Source organism: Orbicella faveolata, unplaced genomic scaffold (assembly GCF_042242905.1).
Source record: "Orbicella faveolata isolate gen_17 unplaced genomic scaffold, um_ofav_v1 contig_26, whole genome shotgun sequence".
In the NCBI taxonomy this organism is placed as follows: Eukaryota; Metazoa; Cnidaria; class Anthozoa; order Scleractinia; family Merulinidae; genus Orbicella; species Orbicella faveolata.
The window spans coordinates 2534546-2548509 of record NW_028301554.1 but is presented as its reverse complement, the minus strand read 5'-3'; the positions used below and the strand labels follow the sequence as shown (position 1 = coordinate 2548509).

The following is a 13964-nucleotide window of genomic DNA, read 5'->3' as shown; positions in this document are numbered from 1 at the left end:
TGTGTTTTACTTTCAGTTGAATGCTTCATGTTTATAAGAACGACGTACGTGTTGCAGTTTTCGAGACTTGATGACCTCCAAAACATTGGCTTCGGTCGATTGAAAATCGTATTGTTTGGACCTGTATTTTTGAAGCTGCGGGAAGCAAGGCGGAAGGAAACATTTCATACAGTTACCGATTTCACATTGCCACACGTTTTAAGTCGTAACTCCAAATAACCAATGTAAATTGTTCTCAAAGTTTGCAGTGAAATTCGTCGGATAAGCGAAAAGGATGTGTTCCCTAAGCGGTCCGCAGATAATGTTACGCGGTCATATTTTCGACGCTATTGCACAGAATCTTTGTCGCACTGCTGATTTCCAAACCTTCGAAAAACTTTGTGAGTCTAACAATTTTGTTATCATGTAATTCTAGAGGATTAATCTTCGACTTTCATCTAAATCGAAAGAGAAATAAGTGTTGGTTAGCGGCGTACAGTTGCGACTATTTACATATCAGTATAACGCTTCTTGATCATGACCGGATCACACAACTTTGCCGGTTATGTTATAAATATTGCGGGATTGGAAGATATAGGTTGTAGGTAGTATTTCTACAAATTTCTGGTTAGCTTTAAGCAGAAAATTTATGAAAATAGCGTTCGAAAGTCTGCGGAACAAATTCCAGTGAGAGTTTTTCAGTGGTTCTCACAGATTCAGTTCGCTTGTTTCGGTTCGACAAAATCAACCATCGTTTACGTCTTTATTGCACCATTAGCCGATCATCGTCAGTAAATTGTACAGTATATCTTTCTTTAAATCTGGAATATTGCTGCAACAGCCGATAGCACCTCTGGAAGGCGTTTTCTGCGCACTTTTCGAATGTGTATTGCACCATCCTGAAGGAAATGAGAGGAAATGAGATATCCAATCTTCCTGGGTAGACGTCACAAGAGCCGCTGGACCCATTCTCCTCAAACTCGGTCGTGAAACAAAATGGCGGTGTTTTGGAGCTATTTTCGAGATTTCGTCGTGGCACAGCAAATCGAGGATTTAACGGAATTCAAAAATTTTTTCGCAGAACTATTTCAAATAATAAGTAGATTCGTTCTAGCGAAAAAAAATTTTTGGGGTTAGGTGCACTTTAAGTTATAATTTCACATGGCGGAGTTTGCAAAGCTGATCTGCAGACTATTTCAGAAATCCGAGTCTCGAATTCCCGCCAACTACAAATAAGTTTGACTTCCGGTGAATGCTGACTGGCTCATAAAATGACAGTTTGACCACACCTTAGTTTATTTAAATGAGGGGGCGGTTGGTGGCTGGTTAAATAAATGTATCAGGCGTTTTTCTTTTTCCTTTCTCCCTTTTCCCTTCTTCTTTCAAAAAAAAAAAAAACGCCTGATCGCAGGTTATGCCGATGCAGCACAGAAGGTTTTCTAGAGCCCTTATGTTTCGTTTGTTAATGGAACAATTATGCATTAATCTTTTACAGGGACAGAGAGGAACCCATGAAAGATACAAAATATAACATCAGTGAAGATAAAAAAGTCGGCAAAGATGATGCTACCATTACAAGTTTTGTCGACGATGCCGTGAAACTAGTGTTTGAAGAAGAAAACAACTTGGAGGAGAAAGCAACAAGTGACGAAGAGTTCGATTGTAGCTCTGTAACGGTATCGAGCGAAGGGGAAAGAAAAATTGCCGCACTGGATGAAAAATCAAGACGGCTTAAAGCTCAGTTTGCCGAGGAAAACAGACTAGCTATCGAATCTATGGACAAGATACGAGAAGAGATCAAACAGAGTCAGGAGAGAGAAGACGCCATAACCAATGATATAGAGGAGATGAGACACAGACAGGATGAAATCAAACAAGACCTGACACGCTTAGATGAGATATCTAAAAGACGAGAGCGCGAGGAGGAAAAGTGGAAAGCGAAGATCGATAAAAAGAAGAAGAAAATTGCACGAAGACTGGAGAAGGTACGGGCCCATCGGCTTGAGTATCAACAGGAGACAGAAGCTGAAAACGAGAACCCAGAAGACCAGAATGGAGCAGGACGTCAAGTGGAACAGGAGTGTAAAGATGCAACTGAAGCAACCACTTGTTGTCTCGAGGAGGACGCGTCCAATATCATTTTATATGAGTCCCATGAGGTTAAGGAATATAGCAGCGTAAAACAGCTGGAAAAGAAGCGAAAACAACTTCGACGTCTGGAGAAAATGGAGAAAAAAGCTATCAAAAGAGAGAAGTTGGAACAAAGAGAGCGAAAAAAGATCGAAAAAGAGAAACGAAAAGTTGCTCGTAAACTTGAAAAACTAAGAGTTAAGAATTCAGCAGTGACTGAGAAAAGCCTGGTGTCCTCCCAGTGTGTAAATAATCAAGTTCAAGAAGTTTCTAGTGCCAGTTTACTGCAGGAAAATTCTGAAGAACCCCAAACAGTTAATCAGACTGAATATCAAACCACTCACTTCACTTCGGCTTGCGACGTTGACCAAAAAGAACAGGATGCCTCAAATGAAGCATCTGATCGAGATCCAACAGAGGGACATTTGTCGTTACACGCACTTGAAGTCCGACCCAATGTGTCTAACGGGGTAATACAGGCATTTGGAGATTCAGAGCTCGACATATCTGAAGATATGAAAGAGCCAGTTTTGGACAGCATCAGTTGTGAAACAGAAGTGGCAGAACTTGCTCCAGAAGAGGTGGAGACTTGTATGTTTAAAAGATCATTAAAACTTCAAAATGACAAGTGCGTGGCTACTGAAGGTTCTGTTGGAGAAGAAGTGAAAACGAAACCATACAACGAATTTGTTATGGAAAATTCAAAGGAATCCAGCCGCTCAGGTGGTAATCAAATGGACAACGAGGATGCCTCGGAAGACGTTGAGATCGATTGTCTAGAGAAAGAAGACACATTGAAAGACATATCAGTGGAACTCTTCAGTATCGAAGAAGAGTTGGGTCTGATTGAACCCCACAACAACCCTAAATGTGGTGGGGAACTAGAGAAGAATTTCAAGTCAGAGGAATGTGCATCGAAAACAGCTGGCATGGAATATGATGAGTTATCTTCCTTACAAGGAGAGATTCTTGTAAACAATTCCTTTGAGAGGGAGATCGTTTCAACAGCTATTGTTAGGGCTAGTGGGAAGCTCGAAAAAATGTCTGGCTTTTTCGCAACAAATATCCGCACATTGGGGCCAGCCGCAGAGCGTTTGGATGATATATCTGTCTGCAGTGTGATGACTCGCGACGAAATCCCTCCCCTATGTTTTGACGGTAAAGAAACATTGGCAAAAAGCGATGCTTTTGATCAAATTGATGGCGGGGACCAACATAATGACGGCCCGCTGCAGTGTTTGGATGATAGAGACGTGGAACTGTCCACTCGTTCCAATAAAAACAAGTGGACCGGAGATTTACTTGAAAAGAGTGTACCACGGCCTGAATATGTCAAAGAAGATAGCAATGATGAATTTTTGAATGATGGAAATGATGATACCATCGATATGACATTGAGTGATGAAGGCTTTGACCATGGCGATCCCAGTCGTACAGGGAACCGGAGGATTATAGCTAATGAACCTTCTCCATTAATGCGAAAAGTCTCTGGTAGGTTTGCACCAGGTGGAATACAACCTCTTTTCAACTCACATGGAACTGGAGAGTTCAACTCAATATTTGAAGATACAGTTCCTTCAGAAGAGGAAGTGGAAGACAAAGTACGGGGTGAAGATGGCCAATTTACCTCGGAAGAAAATTCCTCTCTCGACCATTTGGAAACAGGAACTCTTGAAGATGAAACGTTGAGCCACGACCACGGCATAAGCTTCAAAGATTTACCCAAGGAAATGCAAGAGGCGCTTTTACAGCGATACGCTGCTTACACTGATGTAGAGGGGGCTGAAAACGTACAAGTGGATATCGTCTATGAAGAAGTGAGTCGTCGCTCATCTGACCCAAACTCATTCTCTATCGCCTGCGAAGAGGCCAGTGTCCAAACTTGCGACCAGGAGAGCTGGATGGAACAAGATATCGTTCAAGAAATAGATGATGCATTTATTAAGGAACCATCTTTAAGTGAGGAACGCCCGTTAGCCTTCCTTAAATGTGATGAGATGAAAATGAAACAAGAGTCAGTAGATGATATTGAGACAAGACCTGAAGTAGAGCTGGATGGAGTTGGATGTGATCATCATGATCTACGAGACAGCATTGACGAGCGCGGAGTAAAGGAGTTTTTACAACAACCATTAACAGCAAGCGAAGCTTCATCTGTTAAATCTTCGTCTGTGCATTTACCAGACCTTCAAAGCTCAACAGCTGGACGTTATAACAAAGCTGCGCTTCCTGAAGAAATGAAACCCATTCCGATGAAAGCAGCTTCCACGTCAAACACTTTAGAAAATTTGCCCGTCGGTCATTTCCATGAGTGTTCAGACCGTTTCTCTTCACACGAAAAACCGTACAATTCACAGTCAACTGCAAAGCGTAATTTTCAAGAAGACGATTTCATTGCCGAATTTGACGACTTTTTAGACGAAGTTGAAGAAGCCTTGCAAGTGGCGGAAAACCAAGGTGATGCAATGACAATTGACGCACAATCTACAGTGGAGTCTCCTGATAGGAAGACGCAGGACGTGCTTCCAGATCATGGTAATAACAAATCTATGGAGAAGTTCAGAGGGTTGAAAGAAGACACATCTTCACATAGAGACATTTACAAGGATTTTAACATTCCACTGCTTATTTCAGACAGGGATACAAACAACAAACCTCTTGCAGAGTACAAGGAAGCATTCCGTTATAGCCATTCACACCAGTCTGGTAATGGTGAAGATGTAAAGAAAGCCTCCCTGGATAGAAATTTTCATCCAGTTATTGATACACCGAAAGAACTGGATTCCTCAGCTCTATTTAATGATGCACTTCAATCTGACTACTCCGATGATAGGGATGACTATACCTCGGAAAGTAGAGCTTCCAGCGTTGGGAAAACTGTGCTGGAAAAAACGAACGACCAAAATCTGTTTCTAATGTCAGAAAATAAAGACGTGCATAACAGAGGTGAAGTTTCTGGCTTTGCACACTGCATGGAAGGACCTCTCGCTGAGACAAAAGTGCAAGACGAGCAACACCTTTTAATGGATCTGGATGCCACGAATAAGAAAAACCAACAACTGATGAAGGAAAACACACAAAATGACGAAGGTTCTTTTGATGAAAAGGCAGGTTATGATTCTTCTAAAAATTCAGTTGAAGTCGGTAGTATCACAACTGATACTTCCCGAGCAGATGGTGCCGTGGCAAGAGCTGACGACGAATCTACTGTCAGCGAAATTCAAGAACTGCTTCGTGAGGAAGATTCAAAAGTTGAGAGATCACAGTCTATTTGTGATGCCGGTGATGAACTTGATTCTTGGGGCTCAATAGATGATATGCCGCCAAGTGATTCTCATTGTGTTATTGGTGGCAAGGAAGAATCTGTCTGTGGCGCTCCATACTTATCTGATGTTGTTAATAAAGGACCTAACCAAAAGAATAAAGAAGAAGACAGGGAAACTCTTGAACTTAAGACTAGCCCAGCATCAGCTTTAAAGTCTACAGCGGCATCACCAGGACGTCATAGAGACAGTTTACTTTCCCCGCGCAAAGACGAAAATATCTCTGTTGTTGGTGAACGTGTCAAATCAACAACTAATGAAGTATGTGCTCTTGAAATAGAAAAACGTGCAAAATTGGATTCAGTGGGTGATTTGGCTCTCCCCAGGGTCAATGGCGTCATGAAAGGGGTATCCTCTGCTCATCAAGATATTTCAGTTTCCCGCATTGATGACGAGGCCTTGGCGGTTGGCGAGGAGTTTCAAAGGATAGAATATCACGAACAGTCTGTTCTACAGGTAGCTCCTGGAATGGGCAGAAGCTGCCAGAAAGACAATAAGGCGGCTGCTAGTGACGTTAAAGCTAATGGTGGTGATGGATTTGCGTCAGTTGACTCAATTATGGACGAAAGGTTAGAAGCTTCACTGGAAGATAAATTTTCTCAAGTTGATACACCATCTAAAGAGGTCAGTCAGCGTCCCCATACTACCAAAAGGTTTTTATCAGGAAGAGGAAAAGTGACGAAGTCTAAGCTCAAAGAGGATGAGTTCATAGACGACTTTGACCGTTTACTTGACGAAATTGAAGAAGATATACGAACTGAAGAAAGCATGTCGTCTCCTAAAAGCAATTCTCGTTCTTCAGAAACTAAAAAGGCAGTTGAGGAAATTGAGTATCAATCAATCATTGATGTAGAAACTCTGGATGAATCTGTCACGTGGCTGACTGATATTGACAACGATGAGTCATTGTTGTCGTCGTGTGACGAGGAAGTGGCAGCTATCAACGATAGCATTTTAGAGGTGATTTCAGAAAACGAAGAAGAACCAGATTCCTGGGACGCTTTGGACGAGCTTGTTGACAGACGATTTCAAAGTCGCGATTCTAGCTTTGTCAGTTTAACCGACGGAGAAAACAGAGTGACAGATGAACGCAGGCGAGCTAACTACCAGCGAAGGATAGCAGCTGTAGTAAACATCTCGGAACATCTTCTGCATCAAGAGTTACTGGCAGCTGTTAAAGCAGCGGCGTGTGAAGTTACTGAGATTGACGTCTTGGAAGATGAGGTAAAGCAAAACGTAACGAAACATCATGTACACCAGGATGATATAAAGAGCCCAACGGAAGACAAAATGCAAGCGCTTGTGACCAACAAAGAAAAAGGTGTTACTGTCAGTGGAAAAAAGGCAACAGTTGGAGACGCTATTGAACAATTGAACAAACTGCATTCAATGGTCACTGACATACGACAGCAGCTAAGTGGAAGGAATGGAACTAAGGGACAGAGATTTGCTGTAAAAAGAGAGGTTAATACAGTCCCAGTTCTGCTGAACAGCATTAGTGTTCTTGATGATAACATCGCAGAAATGGCAGAAGAATTAAAACAGGCAACTGGAAAGAGTAACAAGGGCTCAGTCAAAAGCGACGAGCATGTTGGGACGGAGATGTTAGAGGAAAGCAGAAAAGAAAACGCAAAAATGTTGGTTGAGATCACTATAATGCAGGAGGAAGTCGAGGCGTTTAAGAAGAAGAACGAATCTTTGCATTCTGAGCTTGAAACGACAAACGCTGAGTTAAAATGTCTTCAATCCAGGGATGAGTACAAGCAAAGAGAGTTGACAAATTTAAAAAATGATTTTGAAAGAAAGGAGAAAAAGTGGGATGAAGCAGAAGAGAGCCTGGAAAATGCTCTGAAGGACAAGCTAGAGTTATTGGATGATGTTGAGTATTTGGAGGACAGCTTGAGGTTTAGACGGGAAAACAATGAGAAGTTGAACAATAGAGTTGACGAGTTAAATGAGACCATCAAAGAATTCAAGAAGTGGGCTAAGATGGATAATAAACGACACGAGTACGAACATTTACGCGAGGAGGTAGAGTTATTGAAGGGATCCCTGGAATTGTCTAATCAACGAGAAACGTTGTTGAGATGCCAGGTGGATGATTTGGAAGGACAAGTATCTCACTTTAAACATTGTGAGCAAACCTTGAAAAGCAACTTGGACACTGTAAAAAACGAGAAGTCGAGGACAATAGAGCAACTTGAGAAGCAGCTGAGTACAGCTGAGAATGAAAATACCAGAATGATCGCAGAGCTGTCAAGGGCATCAGATAAGGAGAATCTGCTGAGCGAACTTAAAAAAGAAAACATGAAGGTTATAAAACAACTTGAAGATCAGTTGAATAAGCTTACGAAAGAAAACTCCACGCTTAATGCCGAATTGTCCAAGGTATCAGAGAAGGATAATCAAATGACTGAGCTCAAAAGTGAAACGACGAAGGTCATAAAACGTCTTGAAGATCAGCTAGCGAACCTTAACAAGGAAAATCACAACCTGGCCACAGAATTGTCCAAGGTATCGGAGAAGGATAATCAAATGACTGAGCTCAAAAGTGAAACGACGAAGGTCATAAAACATCTTGAAGATCAGCTAGCGAACCTTAAGAAGGAAAATCACAACCTGGCCACAGAATTGTCCAAGGTATCAGAGAAGGATAATGAGATGATTGAATTAAAAGGTGAAACGTCCAAGTTCATCAATAAACTTGAGGATCAACTAGCGGCACTTAAGACGGAAAATTACATGCTGGCCACAGAGCTGTCCAAGGTATCGGAGAAGGATAATCAAATGACTGAGCTTAAAAGTGAAACGACGAAGGTCATAAAACATCTTGAAGATCAGCTAGTGAACCTTAAGGAGGAAAATCACAATCTGGAAAGAGAGAGGGACAATGAGATGAATGAATTTAAAGGTGAAACGTTCAAGTTCATCAATAAACTTGAGGATCAACTAGCGGCACTTAATAAGGAAAATTCCACGCTGGCCAGTAAATTGTACAAGGCATCAGAGAAGGATAACCAAATGCATGAACTAAAACGTGAAACGTCGAAAGTCATAAATAAACTTGAAGGTCAGCTCGTGACTCTTAAGAAGGAAAATTCCATGCTGGTCACAGAATTGTCCAAGGCATCAAAGAAGGATAACCAAATGATTGAACTAAAACATGAAAAGTCGAAAGTCATAAATAAACTTGAAGATCAGCTCGCGACTCTTAAGAAGGAAAATTCCACCCTGGCCACAGAATTGTCCAAGGCATCAAAGAAGGATAACCAGATGAGTGAACTACAAAGCGAAGCGTCGAACGTCATAAAACAACTCGAAGATCAGCTAGCAAGGCTTAGGAAAGAAAATTCCACGCTGGCCATAGAACTGTCTAAAGTCTCGGAAAAAGATAAACAATTGACAGAACTCTGCAACCAAGTAGAAAACTTGACGACTCAGAACAAGTTATTGCAAGATCAAGCCGTGGAAGCCAAAAAGCAGTCTTTTGATGAATTGAAATGTCCGCAGGAAGAAACCAGTGAACTTGAAGAAGACAGCATGCGTTCGAGGAGGAGTCGCAGAAGTAAAAGCTCCGATATTAAAAAGTTAAGGAAACGCATTCGCCAGAATGAGCAAGAACTTGAGTTCTTAGGTAGATTTATTCGACAGAGAGGTCTTGAGTTTGGGAGAAGACCACAATACCACATTGATCAGGATCCAACAGACGGGCCTGATAAACTGCCGAACGTAAAAGACACCTTAAACCACGAGCAAGAATATGGAAAAGATAACCAGGACACAAGCCAAGTGCAAGAAATGGAAAAGACCATCGAGGGCATCAGAAAATCTCTTCGACAGACGGAAAATGAATTGCAGCAAACAAAGGATGCGTTAACACTGAAGACAGACAGGACTGAATTTCTGGAGCGTCGAGTTGAAGAGACAGAAAGGTTACTTGAGGAGACATGCAGGCGTCTAAGACAGAACCAATACAATTTAGAACAGACTGATGCAACTTTGAGACAGCAGCTAGAAAGATCAGCAACACTTGAAAATCAGTTACAAGGAATGGAAAATGCCAGAAACACTGCCATAAAATCCATCATGAACAAAGATCAGGAATTGAAGGAGGCCTTCCGCAGGATATACCAAAAAGATCAAAGGATTGATGATATAATTGATGAGTTAAAGCAAGAAAGATTTGATAAAGAGTGTCTTAAAAGAGCCATTGAAGTGAAAGAATCTAATGCTGTTAGAGAGAGAGGACTATTAGTAAGACTAAGAGAACTTGAGAATCAGTTACAGCGGACGGAGGAGCTGAAAGAAACGACATCAGCCTCTCTTATGGACAAACAGCAGGAATTGGAGCAGTTGTACCGCAGCGTAAGCACCAAAGATTCACAAATTGATGACTTAACACTAGAGCTGAAACAAGAAAGGCTGGACAAAGACTTTTTGAAAAGGACCATCGCCGTTGCGGACTGTAATGTTGATAAAGAGAAGGGACTTCTCGAGAGATCAACACAACTCGAAAAGACGTTACAGGAGACACAAGAGCTGAGAGAGAAAACGCTAGAGTCACTTAAGAATAACAAGGAGGCATTAGAGCAAGCCAGTGATAAGATTGATGAACTAAATCAAAGGTTAAAACAGGAAATATCGGATAAGGAATGTTTGAGAAGGGCCGTTGAAGTTACGGAATGTAACGCGAAAAGAGAGAAAGGACTGTCGGAGAAACGAAGAACCGAGCTTGAGATTCGGCTACAAGAAATGGAAAAGCTACAAGAAAGGACCCAATTATCTCTCAAAGACAAAGAGACTGAGTTACAGCAGGTTTACACCAAGCTAAGCAGAAAGGACGATACATTTGACGAGCTAAAGCGGGAACTAAAACAAGGACGGTCTGAAAAAAGAGAATTGAGAAAGGCCATGGAGAGAAAAAAATCTAATGTTCAGCGACAAAAAATACTCCTGGATGGTAGAGAAGAAGAAGTGGAAAGTTTGAAGGAGCAGCTTTGTGACTACGAGAAGAAAGTTGAAAAGCTAAACGTTAACTTGAAGCAAATGAGAACGGAGCTAGAAGTAGCTGAAGACATCTTGACTTACAGACAAGACAATGTTGGTAATGCGGGTATCTCATCGCGAATACAATACGATCACTTGCAAGTCTTTCCCACAAAGCAAAGCAGGCATACCCAGGGGAGCTTCAGAGAAATCGGATCGTTAATGGTACATGTGGCAGAACGGCTTAGTAAGCTACTGCAAAGGCAGAAAGAATTAGATTCATCAGCAGTGTTACTGAAACAGAGAGAAGCTGAGGCAAAGCGTGTCGTGGAAAGGTTAAGAGAAGAATTGAATCAACGAGATGATGAAATAGAAAGCTTGAAAAGTTCTCTTTTAAAGAGTGTGTCCGAAGCAGAATGCATGAGAGGTCGCCTAAGAGAAGTCGAGTATGAAAATATTGATCTCAAGAAAACTCTTGCAGACGAGAGTGACCAAGTGAAGAAGCTGGAGATACTTGTCAAACAACTTGAAGGAGATGTACAAAGAGCGCACAACTCTTTAAAGGACAAAGACACCACACTGGAGGAAACTAAAGAGAGTTTACAATTAAAAAGGTCGCTTTTAACAAGCATAGAGACCAAATTGTGTCTAAAAGACAATGAAATTGAGGAATTGAGGGTAGTAAATAAGGAAGGAGGTTTGGAGTTGGAGCGTGTGCAGACATCTCTTAAAGAAGTAAAGAAAGAGTTGGAGATTTCTTCATCCATTATCAGAAAGCAAAATGAGGAGTTTGTTCATCTTAGATCGAGTGTAAACAGAAAAAACTGGGAAGCAGACAAAATGAAGTTTCAGGTGGAACCGACACAAAATGAGGTAAAATTGTTGTCAATTCAACTTGAATGTGCCAAGAAAGACAAAGAAAGTCTTTCACGAGAACTGGCGGCTGCTACCGTGCGTTTGGAAAACGAGCAAGTCTTGGCAGATCGACAGAAGAAGGCTCTTCAGGAGCAAGTGAAGTCTGGATTAGAAGATCTGAAAGGTAAAACCAAACTTATTTGGGACATGAAGATGAGCCTTCAGGAGTCCACAGCTCGGATCTCAAGACTTGAGGCAGAAAAATTAGAACAAGAGGAATGCTTTAAAGACTACAATAGAAAATCTGTGCGTGGAGTCAAGCAGCTGAAACAGTCTTTAAACATGGCAAATGAAAATGAAGGTTTGCTTCAATCCGGGATAGGATCAGCAGAACGCGAGATATCTAAACTGAGAAAAGAAAACCAAAGGCTAAAGTTTGAATTGCTGCTAAAAGAAACTGGTGAATTCCCTCAAGATGTGATAGATGGCACATTTTCTGGGTTATTTAAGGTAGGACTTATCTTTGTTGTAACTTGTTCTTTCGGCGTTGAACGTTCACATTTGACACCCAGAGAAACGAGCTGATGGAAGAATGTTTAGCTCGCTCTTTACACCATGATTTCGAAAGAACATTTACTTTCCTGTTCTGTTAAACCAGTTTATTAGCTGGCTCAGTCAATTATTTTCTGTGAAATGTTTGTTTTTCATGGAAAGGTCTATCGGTTACTTGAGATATCTGGATCAGATTTGAATCGTCCATTTGAACTATTTTGGGCAGCTTCTGTATGTTTAACCATCTCGTTTAAAAACTTTAGGATATTTTACAGTGGTTTCTTGTTATTAACCGGCTCTCATTGCCCTATGGTTCCACCAGCTGTATATGCTGGTTTGTGACACAGCGTTTTAGTTTAGTTTTCATTTTTGCCGTTTAAATTACCAGCAGACCGACTTGGACGCCAAAAGACAAGAAGTGATCACCAAGCTGAAGCAATTGGAGACTGAGGTTAAAGGAGACATGACAACTGGTTGTCGTGGAGAGATGCATGAGCCGCAGGAGTCAAGTGATACGCGGTCAGTAAAACTCAGTTAAAAGTTCCGTTGATACTAAGTGTCAGATGCTGCGTTCATTCTAGGGAGGTGATTGGATCTTTGTACAGTCTCTACTTATTTTTAAGCAGTTAACCTTTTTTGAAGCCTCACATACAGAGCCCGGTAAGGTAAGAATACGACAGGACTTACGGCTTTTTCCAGAATGAGCCTGAGATAAACACTTTCCCAGGGAAGAAAGGTTGTCTTATCTTAAGATATCGATCAGGGAAAGGTTTCATTCCACTCCACTGATCAACTCTTTTTCGATTTGATCATTTATTATTTTTGACTTTTAGCTCATTTTATCATAGTAGGTGAAAAGAATGCGCAAAATATGCCATCCATATATGCACGTTGTGTCCCCGCGTATTTTATGTCAAAACATCCAGTATGGGATTTATTGGTAGTCCACCATTTCCCTATGTAAGGTCAAGAGAGCGCGCAAAATATGAGCCGTATTGTACGGTAGAGTAGTATTCTGTTTTTGTCATTCGCACGCACCTTATTTGATCGGTACAATTTTCATATGATTTATGATTGAGGAAGTATTTCAAAAATTATAAGGCGAAATACTAGAAAATGGTATAATAGTGAAAAAAGAAATCTCCTCTGGGCTCGGAAAAATACAACGCAACTCTCAAAGTATCCGCGTGTGTTATATGTTAAACCCCGGATGGAGGGACTCCCACATGAAAAGCTCGGGGATGCTAATCGTCTCGCTTAGAGATATAAATCATGGAGTCTGGTCTCACTTAAGGCGTTCGGTGCCAAACGCCACTATTTTTAGCCGTCAAAGAATGTTTTAGGGTGTACTTGAAGAAATGTTAACGAAAACGCTGTCATGTCCTTTTAAATTGATATATTTTAGGAGTTGAATAAAGTTGGAGCCACGCCCAGTTTGGTCTCCTTAAGCCTTAGGAGATTTATTAAAATTTTCCGAAGAACATCGGTAACCTATTCAGAAGAGGTGTCACCCCTTCCCGGGTTAAACTATCGAATAAGGTATATCTATTAAACTAATATTTTTTATAGGATGGAGATTGGACATTTGGACAAGCGTTTCTCATCGCAAGGAGTTGAAACTTCCAACAACAGTGCTGTTCTGTCCACAAGGGATCGAATCATGACAGATCCAACGGCACCAAGATCAGCTAAAAAACTCTCAGTTTTTGTATGCACTGCTTAATTACCATACAGCTGAAAGAAAACTTTATTTCCAACGTAAGAACAATTCTTTAAATGTTGTTATAGTGTAATAAAGCGAAATTGTTTAAGCCGCCGAAAAAAAGAAATTGTTAATATGAATATCGTTTTCCGTTTGTTTTCTCATAAATGGATTAACAGAGAATTTTCCACAACAGAGCAATTGATCTGATGTGTAATATATATTTTTTTTAAATTTAATTTCAATAAATTATATGAAAGCATTCGTGATGTTTTAGTGTTTTTTTCGTAGCCTTCTGGGAAGCAACTCTAGATTTAGAAGACAATAAGGAGAATATTCCAAGGTTATGACAATCGGCCAGCAAAAGCAAGTAATCTTAGTCTCATTTTGTACAAGTTAGTCCGTCCACAAACGTTAAGTTTTTTGCTACGTCTTAC

At 40.9% G+C, this 13964-nt stretch overlaps 1 protein-coding gene across 1 annotated transcript; it reads left to right on the top strand.

Moving 5' to 3' along the window:
- Positions 1-1474: 1474 nt before the first annotated feature.
- Positions 1475-13964, top strand: LOC149107629 (uncharacterized). Its single transcript, XM_089295809.1, has 3 exons — positions 1475-11783; positions 12214-12344; positions 13395-13964. Exons 1-3 carry the CDS (start codon positions 1491-1493, stop codon positions 13546-13548), a joined length of 10578 nt encoding a protein of 3525 aa, XP_089151935.1. The 5' UTR covers positions 1475-1490; the 3' UTR covers positions 13549-13964.

What these genes read in the sequence shown, in the direction of transcription:
- LOC149107629 (XM_089295809.1), top strand. Translation starts at nt 1,491, where the DNA reads ATGAAAGATACAAAATATAACATCAGTGAAGATAAAAAAGTCGGCAAA. An exon ending in CATTTTCTGGGTTATTTAAG is followed by an intron (nt 11,784 to 12,213) that starts GTAGGACTTATC and finishes TTAAATTACCAG; the next exon opens with CAGACCGACTTGGACGCCAA. An exon ending in CAGGAGTCAAGTGATACGCG is followed by an intron (nt 12,345 to 13,394) that starts GTCAGTAAAACT and finishes TATTTTTTATAG; the next exon opens with GATGGAGATTGGACATTTGG.